This window comes from Triturus cristatus, chromosome 2_2 (genome assembly GCF_964204655.1).
Source record: "Triturus cristatus chromosome 2_2, aTriCri1.1, whole genome shotgun sequence".
Taxonomy (NCBI): Eukaryota; Metazoa; Chordata; class Amphibia; order Caudata; family Salamandridae; genus Triturus; species Triturus cristatus.
In genome coordinates this window covers 74,028,269-74,051,210 of record NC_140582.1, presented here as the reverse complement: position 1 = coordinate 74,051,210, position 22,942 = coordinate 74,028,269, and the positions used below count along the sequence as shown (strand labels likewise).

Genomic DNA, 22,942 nt, shown 5'->3' with positions numbered 1-22,942 from the left:
CTTAACGGAGTCATGTGTATTCACCAAAGGAAGCTATGTATTTTAGTGGAAACTAAAAAATTGTGTTGTGGCAAATTCAGGCACAGGTGGAAGACACGTGGTGTCCTGGACACTGTTTTGTTGTGCTTCCTACACGCACGCCTGGTGATATCTGTCGTTTAACAGGCTGTGTTGACATAAGGTCAGGAACATGGTTTGTATGGCGAACATCTGCTGGGTTTCTTGTAAAATTATTGCGCCTGAAGGTGTTGCGCACGTTTCTTCAGTCTCCATTGAGTGTGTTTGTGAATTACTTCAACGCATTGGGCTCCTTTGAGGTTTAGTCAGTGGTTCCTGTTCTCTTCACGGGGGAAGGTGAATTTCCGTTTTAACTTTATTCAGACTTTGACTGCTTGGTTGATCCACTTCCACAAAAACTTTATTTTCCTTGTCATTCTTCTCTATTTTATAATGAGTGTATTTGAGATTGTTTAAATACTTATATTTCTGTTAATTTTGTATTATTATCCTCATATGGTATGGTTGGTTCACCAAACTTTTTTTACCAGCACCTGGAAAGCCAACTCTGAAATGGAAGCAATGGATACAAGGTTTTGAAAATTATTCATCAGCAATTGTGGGAAAAGAAATTTAAATTAGAATGTAAAAAGTATTCTGGTATTCAATTCAGTAGACTCCGAGGGACAGCAAAGTACCATGTTTGCCAAACTGATGGTCCACCCGCTCTATTTACAGTCGATGGTCATCATGTTTTGCAGGTGGTGCCCTTGCTGGAGAAAAACTTACACCGATGGCCTGACAGACTTGGTAGTGTTGGTGTAAATGCCTCAGACTATCTGCCCTAGTACGGGCGGACATTCTGATTAAATTTGTTTTTGTTCAGGACCGCTCAAATGCTGAGGCTCCCAAATAGAAAAAAAGACAAATGTACCCCTACTCTGGGAGCCTGCATGGAGAAGGACAGAGTGCGCATGAGTGGTTTGGGCGGACAGAGTGCGCATGAGTGGTTTGGGCGGCCCCAGAGGGCCGAACAAACAGTCTTTGTGCACGCAGGAGTGGGCAAACCACTCCTCCCCTGCCCTGCTCAAAGAGCAGAGCAGCCCCGCCCACCCGCCCGCACGCAATGCAAAGCAAACATAAAATGGTAATAAGTAGAAGATATTACCATGTTATGTTTTGGCTTTCTGGCACTGTGAGAAAGCAGTGGGGCAACGCTTCTCCGCCTGAGTGGAGGAGCCACCCCTGCAGACATCTCTAAATATGCTGAACAGACGTCTGCCATTCAGAGTATATGCTTTTGCTACCCTTGTGGATTGAAGTACAGCACGCAAGGATCTAAAAACACTCTTAGTTCATCCATAGATCCACAGGGCTCAGAGAATTAGACCGCCCATGCACACATCAAAGGCAACCAGACATTCTGCGCCACCTCTGGATACATTTTAACTCATAGCCTAATGCAAACGGGCAATCAGGGGATGCGGTTGATACTACAGTGCGCACATTCTGTTCCCTTCTTCTTGAGTCTCAGCATTCATAATTGAAGTCACATATAAATATAAGGAATGTCCATTCCAATTAAGCGCAATTAAGTTATGTATCACGTTATTTCTGCAAAACATATGACACACCCTCACTAACATGTTTATTTCACTCTGACCCACCAAACTATGGGAAGCTGCAGTGGGGTCAGCAACATATAAATGATTCAGCAAAATAAACTATTGTTGATTTCCCTACAGTACGTTTGTGGAGGGTACCCATTAATAATCTGCTTCACCTCCATATGTTGAAATAATGTCATACTCGTGAATGTCAAAGTGAAGAAATATGCCACATGTTACTAGAGAAAAGAAGCACTGAGAGGCAGGAATCCTATATTGCTGCCACAGTCAACCCTAATCAAGCTAGATGACAGAACGTGGCTCCTTCAAACCTTCTTTTACAATTCACGATGACAAAGTAAGGAGTAAATGTGCAGAGAGAGTCCTGTTTACAAATGAATGAGAAATTAATTTACCGCAGTGCCAGTCCCTGGGTCTGTATTTATTATTGTCAGGAGAAAAAACATGACATTTCATAATTCGAAAAAGACCACTCACCAACTGTTAAGTAGCCAATAGCCTTTGATTTAGTCTCCTCAGTCAGCTGCCCTGTTGTGTTCAGATACTCGAGGATGAAGATGTTTGGAGTGAAGAGCACCATGTTCTGCTCGCCGCAGCCGAATGGTAACTGGAGGAGCTTGTCCAGGTTCTGCATCGCTGTTCCCAGAAGGTCCCCTGGGGAGCAAGGAGATGGAACCAATATCAGTGTCATTCATATAACTTTTCCTCTAAAGATACTGTAATGGGTAGCCTTGTCCATTTATCTGCGAAGATCAGGGAACTATAAGCAAGATGATCAACAGCACATACAAGTAAACTGTAAAACTGAGCACTAACCGGTTTCATTGTATGAGGATAGCTGTTTCATGAAGGAGATGCCGCTCTACCCTTAGGAAAACCCTGGGAAAGTTAATTCTGTAAAGGAGAATGGGGTATCCACCCACACCCTTTACCCAGCCCCTTCAGAATCTACATGATACACATATACATGCGTAAAATAGGAGCAGATGGATGATGGGTAGTTGGTAGATGGAAATGTGGATATCGGGGTTGAGTGATGAAGAAATTCATTCCAAGATGGTTTGGTCTTAATTTTAGTGAAAGAGGAAAGAAGACTTGATGGATGGAGGCAGCAATGTAATCAGTAAAGCACTGGTTGAGGAACTGTAAGACGGGTTGCTGCGGATTATAAAGAGTGAAGTGATTGTTACATGGGCATAATAATTGAGAAACAAGTGAATGGTTGTGCAAAGATCTCGCTCAACAGAATGCACAATGGTGCTAATGGCATGCTGTAGTATGAGTGTGCTGTATGCTCAAGTTCCTTTTGGGCTCCTTAAGTGCTCTGATACAAATGCCCTTCTGGAGAAACCCCGAAACAGGTCCTAGGATGCTTGATTCCGGTCCAGGGAAGACATGGCCTGGCAGTTCGGGCTGGACTGTTCCCATGAGGCACAGGGTCAAGACTGATTTGCATATGGCCATGTCTGAACTGGGGTGGCATGGTGAGCAAAATAACGATGGATTAAACCCAGATCTGCGACTGGGGGTGAATGTTTTGCCAATGTGCAACATTCCGTCCATCATCTTGTGTGTTTTGCTGCTCGCCCTATGTGGGAAGGGTATGCCCAGACGTGGGTCCCGTGTTCACTACGCCACTGGAGTCAAGCTATCCTTGCTGAAGAGGGGTGAAACCCTGAAACCGGTCCTAGGATGCTTGATTCCGGTCCAGGGAAGAAATGGCTTGCCAGTCGGGCTGGACTGTTCCCAAGAGGCACAGGGTCAAGATTGATTTGCATATGGCCATGTCTGAACTGGGGTGGCATGGTGAGCAAAATAACGATGGATTAAACCCAGATCTGTGACTGGGGGTGAATATTTTGCCAATGTGCAACATTCCGTCCATCATCTTGTGTGTTTTTCATCTGGAGTCAGGACAAATAGATCATTCCCTATACAATGAGATGGCAGGCTAAATGACTGTATAGCCAGGGCTTGGCTGTTAGAGTGCACACACTATACATGTGATTGGCCAAGTGGATGAGCATGAACTTTGCCTTTGGAGAGTACTGGAGTGTACAGTTGTGTGTTCGAGAGTGCTAGAGTTCAAGGGTGCCTATTAGAAGGAGGATACTCTGCAACTCATAGGTGCACCCTGAGGGGCTCCTATCTGTGAAAGCTCCCATAGGGCGGGGTACAACACAGGAGCAAATAGGTTAATTCTAGCCCAAACACCAGCTCCTGGTGGATGTTACCCTTGAGGTGCTGGTACCCAATCCACCTCAGGAGACAGAGTGGGTTTCAATCATTGGCATGCTGCATTGAAATCTAAGACAGTAAGTGGGAAGAAGTTCTGGGTCACAGGGCATGACCTCCAACCCTTTAGTGGGCCTGAATAATGGAAATCCTCAACTTATGTCGTGGGTGAGTGGTGGCCGAGCCCCAGCAGTCAGCCAAGAGATCAGCATATATATATGAATCTTTACAGCCCACTCTTGTATAGGTTCTCTAAAAGACGGTATTTCAGAGTTGCCCTAATTAGGTATTGAAGGTGTCTAGCTGCAAGGTCGACTCAACCAGGTTTTAAAAAAAGGTCACGACATCCTGTACTGCACAGGTAAGCAGATTTTACCTTCTTCACAAGGCACAGTGTTAGCGCCTCAGACATTCGCTCCTGCACTGTGCTCTGGTGGAAGACCTCCTGGCCAGCACCTGGGTTCTCTTCTTTGCAGAGAGGCTGCTCTGACACAGGCTCTCAAGTTGAGCAATGGTGAAGTGGGGTCAATCATCATTTCTCCTTCCATAGAAACTGGTCCCTCCTTTGTTGGAGGTGAATGTGACCCTGCTGAAGGAGATTGAGCAGGTTTGCCAACCAACATTATTGGGACCAAGGCAGAGTAACCAGAATGTCTGAGCAGCCTGAGGTACACCTGATCATCTGTAGGGCCTGTGGGATAAGAGGAGTTAGAGGAAATATACGTAGGAAGGCTCCTGTCCAATCTAACATCTGGCCTTTCCCCAAGGATCTGGGCTACATGCCCATCCTGGTGGCAAACTGGTTACACCTGAATTTCAGTTGAGTGGAAAAGGCCTCTATATTTGGGCACCAACAGGCCTTTAAGATGGAATTGAGGATCTCCTGGGTGAACCTCCCACTCATGAGGTTATTGGGGATGCCTATCCAGACTGTGTCTACCTGTATTGTTGACTTCTGCAATCTAGGAACCAGCCAGTATTCACTCTGACTGATTGCCAACTTTCACATTTTGTCTGCCCTTAAGCAGGCTCTGAAGATTAGGAGGAAACCATATTTTGAGCCAAGTATTGTACAAGTTGCAGGGATTGCATGCCTTCTTATTTTTGATTATGGAACAGAAAGCTATGGTTTCGTACATGAGCTCCACCAACAGTTTAGTTCTCAGTTTAACAAAGAAAACCTTTGGAGTTAGAAAAATAACTTTGTACTCCAACGTGTTTATGTGAAGGGACAAATCTAACTTGAAGCAAATGTATGATGGCAGTTAGCTCTCCATCCAATGAATGAAGGTTTTAACCATAAATTACAGGCAGAAAGTAAACTCCACTGTGAGGTTGAGAATATCTCCTCACAATCACAAGTTTAGGACCAGGCACGAGTGAACTGGAATATATGTAGATTAGCTCTCTGCCTGTGAGTGTGAATATCATGCACTGCTGGAGGACCTCGTCAGTGGAAGGGTAGAACCATTTTATCCTGTAAAACAGGAAGTCTGTCACTTTTATCTGCCTTTTTTTCCTGACTTGAGGCCTGAAGACCTTTGCCACGTCTGCAGGCACATGAACAACTCCACGTTCATATTCCTTTTCGCAGTGTCCATGAGCTAATCTGACATCATTTTCAGCTCACTTGCTTCTCTGTCTATGTGTACTCCTTCTGGGTATAACTGGGGACCAAACATATTTACCAATTAACGTTGGACACAAGTGTAGCCTGTAACTCGAACATAATGGCATTGGCTTGTCGGTCACAGGAGGAGACCGTCAGCCTTGTGCCTTTTTCTCACAGGAATTGAGACATTGTGGGTAGTTTTCTTTGTTAGAGGAAGAACCTTTGGCCCAGGGGTAGGTGGCCACTACCATGACAGGTTAAACTGGGGGTCACAGGAGTCAAGCTTGAAACTGCATTTGAAATAGTTGGCCAATGTACGGCTTCCTCCAAATCTCCAGAGCCTGCTTAAGGGCATGGAGCTCGACAGTCAGAACTTGCTTTGGTGGAAGAGTCAGAGCCTCCACCAAAGGATAGCTCTATAAATATTTGATGGGAATGACTGGGTCTCAATGGGCAGAGCCTCCAGGGCCTTGGTTGGCACCAAGTAGTAGTGCCTTCTTGGATGCAGTTATTCATGATCCCCTGAAGTGGCGTCGGGATGTCTAGCTCAGAGTCCATCCCCTAAATTGAAGCCCCTTGTGTGGAGGAGAGACAGACAAGGAGCCAGGGGTTTGCTGAAACTTGTTAAATGAGCACTGCAACATTGGGCGCCCATTGGTGGAGCTTAGCTCCACATTCCAGTTCAAATCTCAGGAGTCATTGTAGCTAACCAAAACTTGGTTCATTAACTTCTTGGTCTCTTAACCTGTTCACAGCGAGTGAAAGTGTATTCATGTCTTGTTGCAATGAACCAGCAGCCCCATGCTCTCATGGAGACACAATCTAAAACTTGCAGGATAATGGTGGCTTGGATAACTGTGCACCTCAAACTGGGAGTAATCAACCATCTGATGCAACTGGGTTTCCAGAGCCATAGGATTTGGACTTCTGGGTATTTAGTGCCTGGACCCTGGCTGCTAAATGTGTTTGAAACTAAGTGGTAGTAGGATCTAAGGGGGGGAGCATGGGCATTTAACTTGGTACTGCTGGATATCTTAGGATTACTTGCACTACTTCTACAGGGCCAGTGAGGGTAATTTCAACAAAGGAGCAAAATGGACCTCTTGAAGCGTGGTTTGCTATGTCACTGGCAGAAAGGGAGCTTGGTCCTGCACCCAATGCTGAGACTATGTACTCGTTTTCTGACTCCTGTTCCAAGAGTGATTTTGTACCAATGGTAACACATAGAATGCAGGGGTTTACTAGATGACTGTTCCCCAAACACAAGATGCAGAGAATGACTGAAAGCTGGAGCACTCTGGCATAAGCTACCTGTTCTGAAGGGAAATGAGAATATATAGAAGACTTAGAGAAAACCAGAAAATAATCTATGGTGACTAATAGGCCCCAGGATCTACGCATGGGAAACCACTACAATTCAAGGGAAGCATGTCTTGATAGGTATTCTAATGGGCAAAAAAGGCAACTTTTGAGGGCAAGCATATGCACAGAGCTGGGAAGAGTCAGTCTGTGATACAGACATAGGTGCCTGGAACCGACCATCCAAAAGCTCTGTTTTAGCAGCTTCCAAAAGAACATCAAGTTCCCACACTTGGTGGCAGGAATCTAGCTGCATTTCCTGCTATTACCTTTTTGTTTCTTCTTTCAAAATGTTCCAGTAAACATGAATAAATCCCTGTAGTTCTACCCTTGTAGCATTTATAATTTAAATTACTATTGTTTTAAATGTTGGTTTAAGAGAATTATTTAAACGTAACCTCCAGGTAGGTATCTATCTTTAAAAATGTTTACTTATACATTCTCTCTCGTTAAAGTACTCCATGATCCTGCAGATTGGCAGGGCCATCTGTGTTTATGACTATCTATAAAGATGCCATGATGGAGAATAGGGGAGCAAAGTTGGAAGGGTGAGTGGGTGAAAAAAATAGCAGGTAGTTGTATAAATGAATGAAGGAATAGTGACTATGTGTATTATGTTTAAATCGTTTTATTGTTTTGTTGTAGATACATAAAAGTAATATATAATACAAATACAATCACCTACAACCATTGGCCAGCGAGGGAGAAAGGAGAGCAAAAGAATAAAATCTAGTGTAGTTGCGTTTCATGAGACTGTAATAGAGAGGGATAGAGAGGGTAAGAGGGGAGAGAATGCCGGTTAGTGAATGTTATGAGGTACAAATCACTGAGACTCTTCTAATGACTAGTAATGGTGTGGATTGTTTCTGAGACTTTAAGTGTCTGAGGCCGATATCATGAGGGGGGTTTCTTCTGGTATCAGGCGGATCATGCGAAGATAAATCGGGCATGTCAGTTCCCTGAACTCCCTACTTTGATAGCCAATGCATGGGCCCCACATCTTATCAAATCGTTTTAGTTGCTTTTCTGCTACCGCTGAGAGCTTTTCCATCCCTAATAGATCCCACATTCTGTGAATCCGGTCTGTATGTCGTGGTATCATATCCGTGCCCCATCAGCCCAGCAAGGCTTGTTTATCTGCTCACAAAGCCAATGTAATTGCATGTCCTTTCAATGATCCAAGAGGGTATGTTAAAGGTGGGGAGAGACCCAGGAGAACATAATTCGGGAACCTGGGGATTTTGGTGTCGGATATCTCATCTGTAGCATCTAATATCTCCTGCTAGTATTTCTGTATCATAGAGCATTGTTAGAGGCGGTGTGTTAGAGTCCCGGTATCCCCGCATCCCCTCCAGCATTTGGGGTCTCCTCCTCGTTTCCAGTGTGCTGTGCATTCAGGTGTGCAGTACCAGTAATGGGCTAACTGTAATAGTGTCCCTTTGCCAGTGGCAAAGCGTGCTGCTGTATTTGCGCGTTTCTGTATGTCTAACCATTCCTTCTGTTTGAATTGTCTGCCACACTTCTTCTCCCATCTCATCTGCTCTTTTGTTTTGGCATGTGATTGCCACGTGTTCAGAAAAGTGTATATATCTGACATCAGCTTTTTATCTGTGTGTCGAAGGGTAGAAGGGGCCTGCTTGAATAGGGTTTCATCAATGGTTGTGTGACCCAATGACGGATAGTGGTGTATTGCCTTTGTGCTGAGGAGGGCAACCCATATCCCTTTTAGTGTTGCTGAAAGTTTATTAATTGTTCATCGGAGCCACAGGCAGGCAGTGTCTTGGGCGAGAGAGATGCTTTGACGAATGTTTGACTACAAGCGCTCCTCCCCTCCCGTATTGATGCTCATGGGGCCCTAATTAGGCAACCTAAGTATCGTTTTTAAAGAGAATACCAATATTGGATGAATGTTTTTTTGACAAAGATGCATATTAGCCTTTTACATTGACTAGGCTGACCACACTGGGTCACAGTCAGAGTGGTAAAAGGGGTCAACATCCTAGGTCCTGAAGAGAAACTTAGGGGTAGGCTTAGAAACATGTAGACCCGTGAGGAAACTGCCCATTATAGCACTTTTTCCTCCTTTTCCCCACTTTTACTAATACCAGCTGTAGGGAGTATTAAAGTTTAGTTTTCTACGCAGCCAGGTATTTCTTAACTCACTTATCTTCTGACCCTTCCACTCTCACATCAAACACTTTATTTCACTTCACTTGAAAGTGCTCCCACGTATCCGTAGGTCATAGTATGCGCCGTCCCTCAGTGGGGCGTGAAGAACCCGATAGAGGGTTCTTGTTGTTCGTTGGGAGTGTAGATGTTAGCAATGGTTATGGAATGGGCCCCTTATGTAATACAAAGTGAGAGGGGGTGAGCTGGAATTTTAGCTTGTGTATGTGTATCTTTACCCTCAAAATGTGTGGCCAAGAGAATCGCCACCCCAGCATTTTTCCCCTCCCATGTGGAAAAGTACTGCCGGTCGAACCATCGAGATTTTATTCGTCGCCGGTCCGCTGGAATCAGATGTGTCTCTTGCAATAAGCAGATATCACATTTAAATTCTTTTAGCATGGACAAAAGTGCCATCCACTTTGCTGGTGCATTAAGCCCCCTCACATTATACCTAATTATTCTCAACATCACTCAACTAAGTTTGTTGTGTTTGTAGTAAGTCCGTGTGTAGCCATATTGAGCCCTCCCACTGGGAATTCAACAATAGGGGCCCCAAGTGAGCAACAACAGGAAATGTTGAAAATTGCCAATAGAAAGAAGAAAAAGGATAAGATACAAAGGATAAACAATACTCATCAGAGACTAGACATCGATTCCCCATCCAAAATGTGCAACACATGAGAAGTAGGGTCCGTGGTGTCGGCGGTGCACCATAGGATTCATTTGAGTCCGTGGTCTGTGCCCCCCGCCGTCCTGCCAGCCATTTTATGTATCTAGGAAGAGGTACGCCTTGGGTCTGCATTCTTTCTCAGGGAGGTCAATGAGTTTATTGACTGTATGTTGTCGCCATTCCTCCCATTCCCCAACCCCCCTTAGTCGCTGTTCGGTTTCTCCAATGTCTCCTGGCTGTACAGCTGTTTCAGCAGTGCTTTCCTTTCTGTTCAGCTTTCTGTGTCCAATGGTTTAGTCAGTTTTTTCTCCGTTGATCGGAGGGATCATGGATTCCGGTTCCAGGTCCTTTTTAGAGAGTCATTGTCCTTTTCCAGTGTGTCACTGGATGGAGGATTGTCTGCTTCTACCATGTCCTTCGCTTCTTCCAGGTTGCGGACAGATGGGGTCTCGTTGGCCCACATGAAGGTGAGGTGTAAAGGGTGGCCCCACTTATTTTGAATTCCCTTCCGTTGCAAATGCTTTGTGATGGGTTTTAGTTGGCGTCTTTTTGGTTGCGTGATGGTGGATAGATCCTGGTATAGCCATACCTTAATGGCCTCAAAGTCGATTACACTATATTACACTATATTGGTTTAACATCCAGAAAGGTCAAGGTACGCATACAGGAGCATCTAAGCACGATCAGGGCTGGCAAGCTCACTACACGCCTGGTAAAACATTATCATGACCAGCAACATCACTTTAAATCATTAAAGTGGGTCATTTTGGAGAAGGTCTTTGGTGATACTGGCGACATAGACAAAAGATTGGCAGTGAAGGAAGCTCGCTGGATCTTCTCGGAGAAGGGGGATACTATTGGTCTTTATGACCAAATTGAGTGGAACAAAGTGAGCAGATAGGTGGTCATCTGTAATTCTATTATAACATCATGAAAATATGACCTTACTGCCTGGGTCAACCCCTGTCTTTCTATGTGTGGTATATCAAGTTTAGCGTAACACATAATAAGTTTAGCCTCATTAGCCGATGAAATCAGCTTGGGGACTAAGACTCCTCCCATGTGGTCTCTTCCCTATCCTTTGGTCACTGGGGATATGGCATTGTCTATTGTTAAGGCCGCTTCTTTTAATCTACTAAGGTGTCGTTGGGCCTCGGCCGCGTCCTTGAACCCGACATGGAGCTGTGTGATTGGCTGTTGGAGGGTCTATGACTGTATGAAACTGGAGTTAACTATATTTGTTATAGGGACCCAACACAGTGCTAAGATGGCCGCCTTATTCTCTCACACTGAGGCAGCTATTTGGATTTATAATGAATATATCCATAGCGTTTGAGTTTTTAGCTCGAGTACCGTGGGTGAGTTGGAAGGGTTAATTCTGCAGTCCCGATGGTCTTCCCTGTCTTTCCTTTTATTTGGGAATAACCTTTTAAATAGGGTCTTTGCCAGATTTAAATAGGACCTGACATAGTGCTAAGATGGCCGCCGCATCCCCCAATACCACCTAGATACGAGACTGAGAGCCACGGAATCTCGCAAGATGGGGCTAGTAACTATTTGAAAGCAGACGCAGGCGGGCGGCAACTCGTTCCAGTGTTGAGTTACCGCCCGGGTGTAAAGTTACATGGTAAGCAGGGGGTCTATGAGACGCGGAGAGGCTGCTGCTCGCATATCGAGCGGTGTATGGCTGCCTCGTTGAGTAGAATTTGAGTTGTTCGCGAGCATGGCACAAGTTGAGGAACATTGCTTTTAGGTTGTTTTGAGGGCATAAGAATACCAAGTGACCAGTTTGGTCTCCTGCAGCCACAGGACCGGTGTGTGAATCGCCGCCAGGGTGCGTGGTTTAGTGGAGCTTACACCCTGTTGGGTGAGCACACGTGATAGCCTTAGGAGCATTAAGTGACAACAACGTTAACAGGACATGAATATGCTGTTAGTTACTTAAGCTTTACTTATACTGGCCGGGCTATGATGAAAACTAACATGATTTTGCGCTGACTGATGGAGATTATAAGGGCTGGTTATGTGCCCTTTTCAGCGCGTCCTGTGTTGATTTGAACATTTATACAGGTGGATTCTCGTTGCATCACAAGATGGTGTGTGATGACATAGATATCAGGGACTGTTCCCTGTCAGGTGTATATGATCGATATTCTTTTTTTCACAGACGCAGGCACTAGCAACGGTCGTGCTTTGCTGAGCAGGGAGGCGAAAGTAAACACGTTAAAACGCCCCTGCGACTGGTTGGTGGCTGGTATGTGGGCCCATAGCTCCAACTAGGTAATGGATCTGAGTTCATAATCCTAATTTTCTTTGTGATGCACTGTGAATATACCTCCCGATGAACTAATCATGCTGTATGTTGTCTCTTTGTGTTTGTCAGTCTTTTTAATTGGTGTGTGTCCAGGGAGGTGATCTTTGACCCCTTCTTGCCCTGATGAATTTGCCACAAAATAACTGGCAATGAAACATGTTGGCCGTCATTACCAAGGTATTCAACATGCTGTGTTTTTAAACAGTGGGATAGACTCCTAATCAGAATAAATAAATATTTGAGAGTATAACCCCTTTTCTGTCTTTGTTGGCACAGTTTTTGTGTTTTTGTTTCCACAATACACCTCCTTTTGTTATGTGTTTTTTCTGCACTGGACACTGCACATTTTTCTTAAGAGAAAGTTACCAATGATGAAATAGACGTGGGCAAGCTGGTGAGAACCAACCAGGAGCTCCTCTGGTGGTGCGCACGTGAGGTACTTTCTCTGTCTTTACACATTTTTTCACCTCTTTTTTTCATGACTGAGGGTTTGTGTAGAGTTAATTAATTTGTGGACTGACTTCACACTTCTTTGTTTCCCCTTTCTCTGTTGACCTACACTATTTTTAATATTGTAGCATACTGGATGGGGTGATACTATACAATACAATGAGCATTGGAGGTTTTTGACAAAGCATTCTCTCTCCCACCCATTCCAGATCAAAAATAAATGTTTGCTACTGGGTGCCAGTACTTTTGTGTTGAAACTATAGTTGATTGGAGGGTGTTCTGGCACGTCTTCCCTCTTTAGCTCCTCTTTTTGATTCAAAGTGGTAGGAAGGGGACCTCGCGCACTCCACTCAGGTGGGTCCCATGTAGGCCTTCTCCCAGCCCTCACAGCGGCACACAGCTAGTCCGGAACCCTGGCTTGTGATGTGCGTGTGGAGGCCTCCCGCACCCGTGAGCGCCGTGTCTACTGTCTCTGCCGCTCGCCCTGGAACGTTGCCGGGTCCTCCCGCCGTCTCCGGTCGCCTTCCCCCGTTGGGCGCAGGCCGGTGCCGTCTTATTATGCAGCCACCAACGGCGTCCAGAGCTCCTCTGCGCCTCCGCAGTGGCCGCAACCCTGCAGGTATGACCGCCGAGTGTTCCGGCAATCCTCTGCTATGTCGGGGTTCCTTTGCAGGTGCTTGAGGACCTGAGGGTGACTCCCAGCTGTGCTGGACTGGTGGCGGACGGCAGAGCTCACAGAGATGGCTACCGCTCAGCTGCCATCTTGGCCACGCCCCTGACTAGCTGTATTAAATGATTATTTGATATGTGAATGCATAATGATATAGGTGAGTATTGATTTTAAAAGGATGTAAACAGGCAAAGGGAGTGTGAGTAAAAGGTATGTATTATTTGGATGCTAAATAAAATATCAAATGGAAGGATAGGTGAAGATATGTACCGCATGGTCAGTAAACAAATTAATCATGTGATAAATGATGGCATGGTGTATGTAAGGACTTCAGAAGGACTAATCAAACATTTCTAGAATAACATATTTCGGCCTATTACGGATTCAAGGTTGAATAAAATAAAAGTCTGATAAATAAAAGGGTGCAGGGCATTGCACATTACTTACCAAGAACACTGTAGTAAGCTCTGGCAGACCCGTCTACCACATTCCCCGGCAACGTTAGGGTCATCATCATCTCAGAAACAGGACCATCTATTTGGAAACAGAGAAAAAATTAATTTCCACTTTTCTTCAGTGTGTGAGGATTGGTGTCCTTACTTGAAATTAGAATGTACTCTGTGTGGTGATTGTGGCAACAACATTGAATGTCGGTTTAATGTTTTTTTCTGTTGAATGCCATTCAGGTTGGATATTTATACCATCTCTAGGGGGAAGAGTCCTGGAGTATGAATGTCTGTATGCCATTCCGTAGAGCCTATGGTCTCTGCATTGGCCACCTGAGCGCCACTAGTTGGTGCCAGGATGCCCATGCAGAGTATCTGCTTGGGAGATGTAGGACTCTAATTGCACCTCAATGATGAGACCCAACATGGCTAAAAACTGTCTGTGGATAATGTACTTCCAATGGAGAGGGGGCATAGTTCTGAATAGTGGGTGGAATGTCCCTATTGGGTAGGGCCAAGACTGATTTACATATGGTGAGTGCCACTCCCTAAAGTCACTTTAAGCAATAAAATAGACTTGAATGCAACCGAGAGTATCTTTGAGCAACTGAAATTAATTAAAGCCATCCATCCATTTCTTTTTTTTTTCTCAGTGAGATGCAATAAAAGTGAATGGTATACATAGGGTCGGAATGGTTTATAGGGAAATCAGTCAGTGCAGAATAGGCTGGTTGGTAAGGGCTGTGTGTTGTCCATTTTTGGCTGTTTGTGGGCCTGTTTTATGGTTTGCTGGACCTGTTTTTACTGTTGAGTTAGCTGATATTAAAACAAACATTGCTTTCAGCAAGCTCAAATCAGTGCAGTCTATTATCTTGCAAAACACCGTGTGTCTTTACAGATCAAAACTATAGCAATTTTCAAACATAGGCCACGTTTTAGCTATCTAATTCACTAATGAGTGCCACTTTCATTTTGGAGCCTAGGCCTATTTTCTGTCCAGTAAAAACCCTGGTTATACCCAGAAATAGAATTCAGGCTCAGACTGTTCAATGGGATTCAGCAAATGAGTCCCAACAAGACTGAAGCATGTCTGGGGTTGATTGTCTTCATATGAATAGGGCACATGGCCTAGCGCTTGAACTGATCCTAATGAGGCAGGTCAAAACTGATTTCTATATGGTTAGTCCTTGTTCATAATGGCTAAGTAAATAAAAATAGGGATGAGCTGTAATGTGGCCAAAATAAATGCTAGTAGCAGATGTTATTTCAAGTGTTCCATATGCCTCCGTAACAGTCTGCAGCATCATTATGTTCATAAATGGTTTGAGACTGGTGCAGTCCTTCCTTCTCAATGCATGGCTAAAATGAATTGAACTGCCTAAATGACATGTGGTTGTCAATCCACTGATGCCACTTGGTATATGTGAGTATTCAAATGGGCAGGAAGATTTGGAATTGTTCATTTTAAGGGGGGAGTCGGCAGCTCTTTCTGAAAGAAATAGAGGGCAGCTGTTTGCCTAGAGATTGCTTGGAAATGAGGAAGAAATAGTGGCTGTTTCCCCAAACATGGATACCCTGGTCCTCAAGAGTTGGATGCAGAAAGGGTGGGTGATTATTCCTATAACCCACTGGTATACTGGAGATATTCCAGCGACCAGTTAATCAGGATCACATTTTCTGATCTTGATCTATATGAGAGGCATTTTATTACTTCACTCTTCTAACAATTATGTGTTTTTCATTCATATTTGACCAATCTGTGATAACTCGTCCATGTTGGTGTTTAGGCACATCATCGCTTATTTTCTGTCTGCAAGACCTGCTGTAATCACCATACGGAGGGTAATCCCGCCTGCTGCTTACAGTTGGTTTACTCCTGCATCGTTCTTCTTTCCTGGCTCCTCATTAGTCGGTGCTCCCGAGACCTCACTTTGTTTTTTCATTCAGGAGCACCTGCACAACTACAGTTTTATTATGCTGTCGGTGTGTACATGTTCCTTCGTGGACTACTTCTTTTCTTTCCTGCTCATTCTTTGATGTGGTTGTTTCTTCCTAACCATTGTCATTTTTTATTTAGTTACAATTTGCTCTGTTTATTTAATTTTATTGATTACAATTTGCATGCCATTGTTTATTTCATTTTATTAATTCCGATCGCCGATGCTGAGACTCGAAGCCAGGGGATTTTCTAAACAAACACGAACGAATTGCGACCTGTTCTGATTAACTGAGTCTGTACAGAACCTTCTGGCTTTTCAATAGCACGGGCCTGTGACGTGCTTCTTCAAGGCCCTGCCAGTGTTTCAAAGTCAAGCCTCTGCCCTGACAGTCTTTCTGAGGAACTGGCCTAGCGTGACTAACTAGATCCCAGCCCTGCCTGCCTTTCTGAGGTCCCGGCCTGCTGCATAATCGTCTTTTTCCTATGAGCTGATGGCGTCCTGACCTGGAAGGTTTTTGACACGTGACTGGCAGCACCTGTCTGCACACAAAGCCTTAGAAGAAGGAAGGGCCTAAAATACTCGCAGCCAAAAGTTCACATGGCTCAGAACTGCCCTTTGCTGCGTTTGTATTGGTTTTCTAACTCAAACTGAAGTTTAAAAAAAAAGTAAAATTGTTCTAATGTGGGCATGATTATTTAGCGAGAAAGGCCACATTTCTTGAGAAACGAAGGGGCATATTATCAAGAAAGGGCGTTAAAATGATCGCTGCTTTAGCGGCAGAAAACTGCCGCTAAAACGGCGATAATGGGCTTGATAATATGCCGCAAAGAATTCCAATAGAAGCCCATGTTCTGGTGTCAACATGGCTTCTATTGGAATTCTCTAGTGCATATTATGAAGCCCATTATCGCCGCTTTAGCGGCAGTTTTCTGAAATGGAAAGTTCATTTGTCTGCAGGGAGCAAGCAACCATCATATTAAGAAACAAGCATTTGCAATGCAATAGGTCTCGCATTTGCGAGAGTTTAAATTAGTGGCATTTTAAATGACAATGCCTTTTATTTATGTGTTTTGAAAACCAACACATAAATAAAAGGCATTGTCGTTTATAATGGCAATAGCTCAAACTCTAGCAAATACGAGACCAATTTAATGGTGGCCGCGCCCCTTTCCTTAGAGGCGGCTCGTCGTATTCAGCATGTGGCGCTTTTACAAAAACAAATATTTGTTTGGGAAGTTCACAAGCAAATGTTTTTTTTCGGTAAAAGCGCCATATGGAATGCTTTCACTTTAATGGCAGACCCACCCCTTTCTTTAGACGTAGCTCGTTGTGAGCTGAATATGACGAGCAGCATCTAAAGAAAGAGGCACGGCCACCATTAAAGTGAAGGCACAGTATGGGGCGTTTTCACCCAAAAATAAAAAACAAAGGTTCCGGAGCACTGCCGCTATAGTTAAAGTGGACCGCACTGGCAAATAAAATAAATAAAGAAGCGGGCCGCTATAGTTAAAGCGGACCGCTCACCATTACTAATAAAAATATAAAAGCGGGTGGTGTGCTGCGTTGTAGGAAAGCACTTTGTGGGTGGAATAGTGGAAAATCATTAAAGAAAATGGTGCTCACAGACTGTAGATAAAACAGACCATGTAACAACACAAGTAAAACGTCCAGTCCTCATGGGAGGTTACAAATGCATGCAAGGCGGTACTAAGGAGGGACTATTAAGCCTATTCATTAATCAAAAGCAATGATTTCGAAAGGACAGTAACAGGAGCCAATAGAAAAGATGGCCAGAAATGGGTGGACTTTCAAGTCCATACCTGAAACTATCAAACAGTAAAACCAGACGATGTCATCATCTACATAGAGGACAATACCATCAACACCAAGACGTTCTATAAACCTACATCTAGGAACAGCCTGCTTTCATATAACAGTTTCCACCCACAAACGCTGAGAGAAAATTTGCCATGCCTTCGCATCAAGAGGAATTGCAGCAAATTAGAAGATTACAAAGCACAGGCAAAGGACCTATGTCAAAAACTGGAGACACGGCACTATCCTGTGAGGACCATCAACAAGTGCCAGAAAAGAGCAAGGAATCAACTGAGGGAAAGATTACTTGAGACCACATAGTATAGTAACATTTCTATGCAGGCACTGCCTTGATTTTAATCTTGACCCGTCTCCAACTGAATAAAATTCCCTTGTTGCTGAGATGTAGGTCATTTTAATATTCACTTCACTTATATGCACTTTATTTCTGGATACTACTGTTGTCACCAGTTGGTCTACCTCCAGGTGGAGGAAAGCATACTTTACGATAAAGACCCAATGATGATGCTGTCACGTTACACAAGAAGCAGATAATCAAGATATACCGCTCCACCACTCCTGCACGTGAATGAGGGTTTTTTAAGATGACCAAGATACCAGACCCTGGTTCTCCTATGATTTTGTATCCTCGAATGGAAGCCGAATGGAGTTCAGCTTCTCTCTCCCTCTATTGATTAATTAATAGTATGTTGGGTTACAACAACTCTCCAATACCCGCTTTAGTTGGCTTATCTTTCTTGCAGTGATATTAAAACACAAAGCAGGGGAAAGGGCGCTGAAGAACAGTTTTTATTATAATGAACTCTGGAAAGTGTAAATAGCAGTCAAGGGTTTGCATTCTTTGTTTAAGGATTCTGTCAGTGTGTAACGTAACTGGTACTCATGTAAAGCGCTCCAATACGTTTGTTGTGACAACAACCAAACACTTTCAATGGTTGTGAGAAAACTGTTAAATTATCTTGCGATGAAGCAGCACATTCAGTTTCACAGTCACCCAGCATTAACAAAGAAACGGGGAGTTAATTATTGGCTGTAGCCACGCAAAAAATGTCTTTCATGTACACAGTGGTGTAATGCAAATGATGCTCCTTGCTCCACCTCACAGAATGTGAAGAGCCCTTCTCAGTCTCCCATATCTCACAGATGTTCGTGCGCGTTTCCAACATATTTTGGTGGAAGCAACGTGTTTTAATTTTGTGAATATGTGCGTAATTAAAGGCCACCTTTCTTTGTAATTATGTTTCTCATTTTTAAACTTGGTATCACAATCCACACAAATCCACTCCACACAAGGCCACATAATTCCAATCAGCATAATTTCACTAAACGCCACACACTTCCATGGCACACAATTCAACTATACACATTTCTATTCCACACCACATATTTCAATTCAACAACACAATTACACAGCACACCTCATACATCCAATTCACACCACAGAATTCCACATCATGCCAAAAAATTCATCAGCACACCACATAATTAAACTCCACTACATACGAATCCACAACACAAAATGCCATTCCACGTAATTACACTGCTTGACACAGAATCCCACTTCACGTAATTCACATAATTCCACGTAATACCACATAATTACTATCCACATAATTCCACTGCACACCATACCACATAATTCCACTACACAAATCCAATTCCCACCACACAATTCCACAACTAACAATTTCAATCCAACCTACATAATTCCACTCCCCACCACATACATCCACTCCAAACCAAAACATACTGGTAAAAGACATTATTATTTACAACACCAATAGCTCTAACTCTCACTAATGCAAAACCAATTGCATTGCTTACAAATGCTTGTTTTTCCCCAGCGACTCTGAGGGTGAAGAGTCATGCGGCACCAGCAAATACAGACATCATGGCACAGCTGCAAACCCCAGAGTAACAGAAAACATGCATGCATGCTTGGCCATCAAACATACAGTTTGTGTTTTTTGTAGGCAGGAGCACAAGAAATTTGTTACAGTGCTCGGGCCTGAAATTCCAGCTCTCTGTCAGAGTGCTGTACTCCCACATCCAACCTGCCTGTCAGCTCATGAAAGGTCTTGAGGTCTTGTTCTTCTCCTACTAGTATGACAGACAGTGCAGGCTAATGCCACACGGCGGTTGGCTGTAGCCCAGTCCCCGCACTCTCTGTCGCTCTGTGGGTGAAAACACAGTGACTTCAATGTGGCCTGCCGGAAAAGAGCAGCAGCAAAAGTGAAGGAGCCAGGTACTTAAAATCCTTCATTGATGTCTTTTTTTTTTTTTCTTTGATGTCGATGCCATGGGATGTTTGCATATGTGCATGGGTGTTTGTGTCTAGTTAACTGTGTGCATGTATGTGTGTGAGTTTGCATATGGGTATTGGTGCTTGTGCCTATGTCTGCATTTGCTTGAGTATATCTTTGAGTGTGTTTGTGTAATGCCTTGTCTTAGCAGCGCCCTTCCTAAAAGCACAATGGGGCTCATTTATGGGAAAGTCATGCAGTGCAGCACAGCAAGTCACCTTGCTGCATTGCACTGTGTGACAGGGAAAGAGAAGGGATGTGCTGTATTTAAGGCAATACACTGCATTCCTTTCCTTTCACAAAAACAATCCTGGGAGGCATATTCCTCTTTCAATGTGAATGCAGCACACATAGAAAGAGGAAGAAACTAGGAGAAATAGAAATATTTCTCCTCGTTATGCCTCCCCTGGGAAGGTGTAAGATTTTGGAGCATCCCCAAGTTTAAGGTTTGCATGGTGCAAGAGCGACGCAAACTGCCTCATAAATAGGCCCGATGGCTCTGTGAGTTAGATGAATGTTGTACATGTGGCTTTGAGTTCGAACCTAGGTAAGATAAAATCTTTTTCTGAGATCAATAATGCATGAACCATTATTTAGTGTTTAAAAAATTGCAGAAAGTTACTTCACCAGAAACAGTATTCTATTATTAGCTATTATAGTCATGTTCGGATCTCGGGCCTCCATGATATCTGATTCTCTCCCTTACCCAAGCATATTGAGCAATCAGTGTTATGCTGGAGCTCCCAGCTTTACAAACTGTTTGCATCCTTGCCTGCTGATGCTCAACGCTGATGCAATGCTTGCCATTCTTGTATATTGTGGCCATCTTTGGCATTATTGAGCTCAAACTTTGCCTAGGGGTATTGCCATATTATGGCAATCCCTGGCACAATGGGTTGATGATTGTCAACCCTTGCATACAATAATGATGCCCGAGAATACACAACAGAATCAATCCATGTACGGAAGAACTACACATTTACTTGAGGAAAATGTCAAGCTGATGTTTGGGGATCAAAGGCATATGTGCTAAAACTGTAAACCTTGTATTTCAGCATAAATATTTTTGGGGGAATTCAGTTTTGTTTTTTTTATGAAAAAATGCATTTGATAGCAAAATGTGTGCATTTTGCGATAATTACAAACTGATGTTGGGGCCATCAACTATAAGGAATCAGTAATCTCTGCAGTAGCACGGCTCAGTGACACTGTAGGAACTGTATAGATCTGCTGCCTAAGGTCAGAGATTGTGAGATCTTTATTTACTTTTCCACCATGTCCATTTCACATGTCTAATATCTACTCAGGAGAGGCAGAGAAGAATAATCAAAGGAAGTGGAAGTAGACATATATACCTTGGGAATTGGTAGGCATCCAAAAACAAACAAAGGGGTCAGACACACCATCAGCTAACAAACCACTTGCAGGAGCAGTTCACCACTTAATTAGTCCATTCTTGTTTCTAGTCTTACTTTGGGGAATGGAACATGTAATAGTGTAGCATGGAGTTCATTTTTACCAACTTCATTATGTCTAGAATTTTGGCTAAGTAGCCTATGTCATTGCAACATGGCCACTGTAGTCCAACAAATATAGTGTGTGCGATTCCTGATATGTTTTTCAGTATTTTTAGGGGGCGTTAAAGGAAAACAGCCGAAAGTTCATTTTTTCACAAAATAGTGCAAGTGCTTGTTTAATAACAGCCTCTCTGCAAAGGATTACCTTACCCTGGTGCCCAGCCACCCTTTGCTCCTGTGAGTTTGCAGACTAGGATCTTTAGACTGCCTGTAATACCTATGATGAATATTAGATAATGTTCTAGAAGATTGTGCTACAAAATGTATAGCTCTGCTCCCACTGTCCAGGGGGAGGACACAGCCTTGTCAAGTACTTGACACTGAGAAGGTCTATTGAGTTGCCTTCTTGGTTGCCCGAGGAAAGGGTGACTCCTTCTAGTAGCTACAGTACTACAATGCAGAATACTATCAATGAATGGGTTCAAGAGCATACTTAAGAGGGTTACAGTTAGGAGAAAAAACTCAAATAGTAGAAAAAACCTCCTTCACAACCCTCTAACTCTTGATTGAAGATGGAGATTAGTACTGTAGTATTCCACATGTCAATGAACGTCTGCTAACATCAGGAAGGGGGAAAGAGCAAAGCAGAAGCCAGTCTGAGATTTCCAGAAGATTAAAACAACTAGAAGCAAAAATCAAGAACAAAAATGGTAACAAGGGGTGAGAAAAGAGACAAAAGGTTAGGGAATTATTGTGTTGCAACAAATCTAGTATATTATATTAATAGGAACTAGCATCATAAGAAAGACCTCTATCCCATCTAGGACTGGGAGTCTCTCTTAACATGGCCTGTTTCTGGAAATCATGGTATTAAGCAGAGGATAAAGAAGCCTAAGTTTGATATTTCTAGACCAGCATTGTATTTGTGTTTCCGGTGCCATCACTATCCATTTCCGGCACTCTAAGTAACTCGCACAACACCCTGTGGGCTACTGTAAGCATGAAGACACTAGGGTAGTTTAGGTGGTTTAACAATTCAGCAGCACACTGAGTATATCATCTCAGAATATGATTCCTGGCGATGCAGGCCATACTCCTTATTTTTCAGCTGCCGCTTGGCCTCTGGTACAGTTACCACTATATCCCCAGTAATGAAGGTCTGGGCTTATCAGGGTAATGATGGAGTAGCAAGGGAGCACCAACTGAAGATGCATCTCCCCAGGAATGCTTACAAGAAGAAGAATCTTTCAAATGAATCAGGAAATTAAGATGACCTTGAAACTTTTGAGAATCACACTTTTCTTGAACCTCATACTCTGCCCTTGCACCAAACTAGTGGACGCTAAGACTGAGGTCAATCATTAGGATCAGCAACATATGGCTCCAATTGAGAAGAATGAAGAACTGAATGAATCTTCTGAGTATGAGGTAGCTTCAATCGAGAGGTCACATGATTGATCTGGTCAGTTATCAAAAAAGGATCAAAAACTGGGATTGAAACTTAACTGGTAAGGTGTTGACAGGAAGAACATTAGAAGGCATCCAAACCTTTGCAGGAGTTAAAGAGTAAGACTTTGATCATGATTTATCATCATACTCCTTCATCTTGACCTCTGAATAATGTAAATATGATGAAACAATTTGTCTCTGCTTCTGTAACTGATTCAAATAATATGCAGTCACTAGATCCAATGGATCAATAAGAAAATATGATGGAAAGACTCTTGGATGAAATCCTCGAAAATAGAAAAAGGATTAAAGTTTGGTGGAATTATGACTTGCATTGTAGGAAAATT

The 22,942-nt window shown here is 43.4% G+C and overlaps 1 protein-coding gene across 1 annotated transcript in view; it reads right to left on the bottom strand.

Annotated features, from left to right (window-relative positions):
* LOC146861876 (alpha-2-macroglobulin-like) overlaps window positions 1-22,942 on the bottom strand; it is a 1,085,963-nt gene that overhangs the window by 320,958 nt on the left and 742,063 nt on the right. The window contains exons 24-25 of the mRNA XM_085641046.1: window positions 13,552-13,638; window positions 2,103-2,279 (exon numbers count right to left, since the gene is read on the bottom strand). Of these exons, the coding sequence (XP_085497172.1) occupies window positions 2,103-2,279; window positions 13,552-13,638 (264 nt within the window). The remainder of the gene's footprint in view (window positions 1-2,102; window positions 2,280-13,551; window positions 13,639-22,942) is intronic.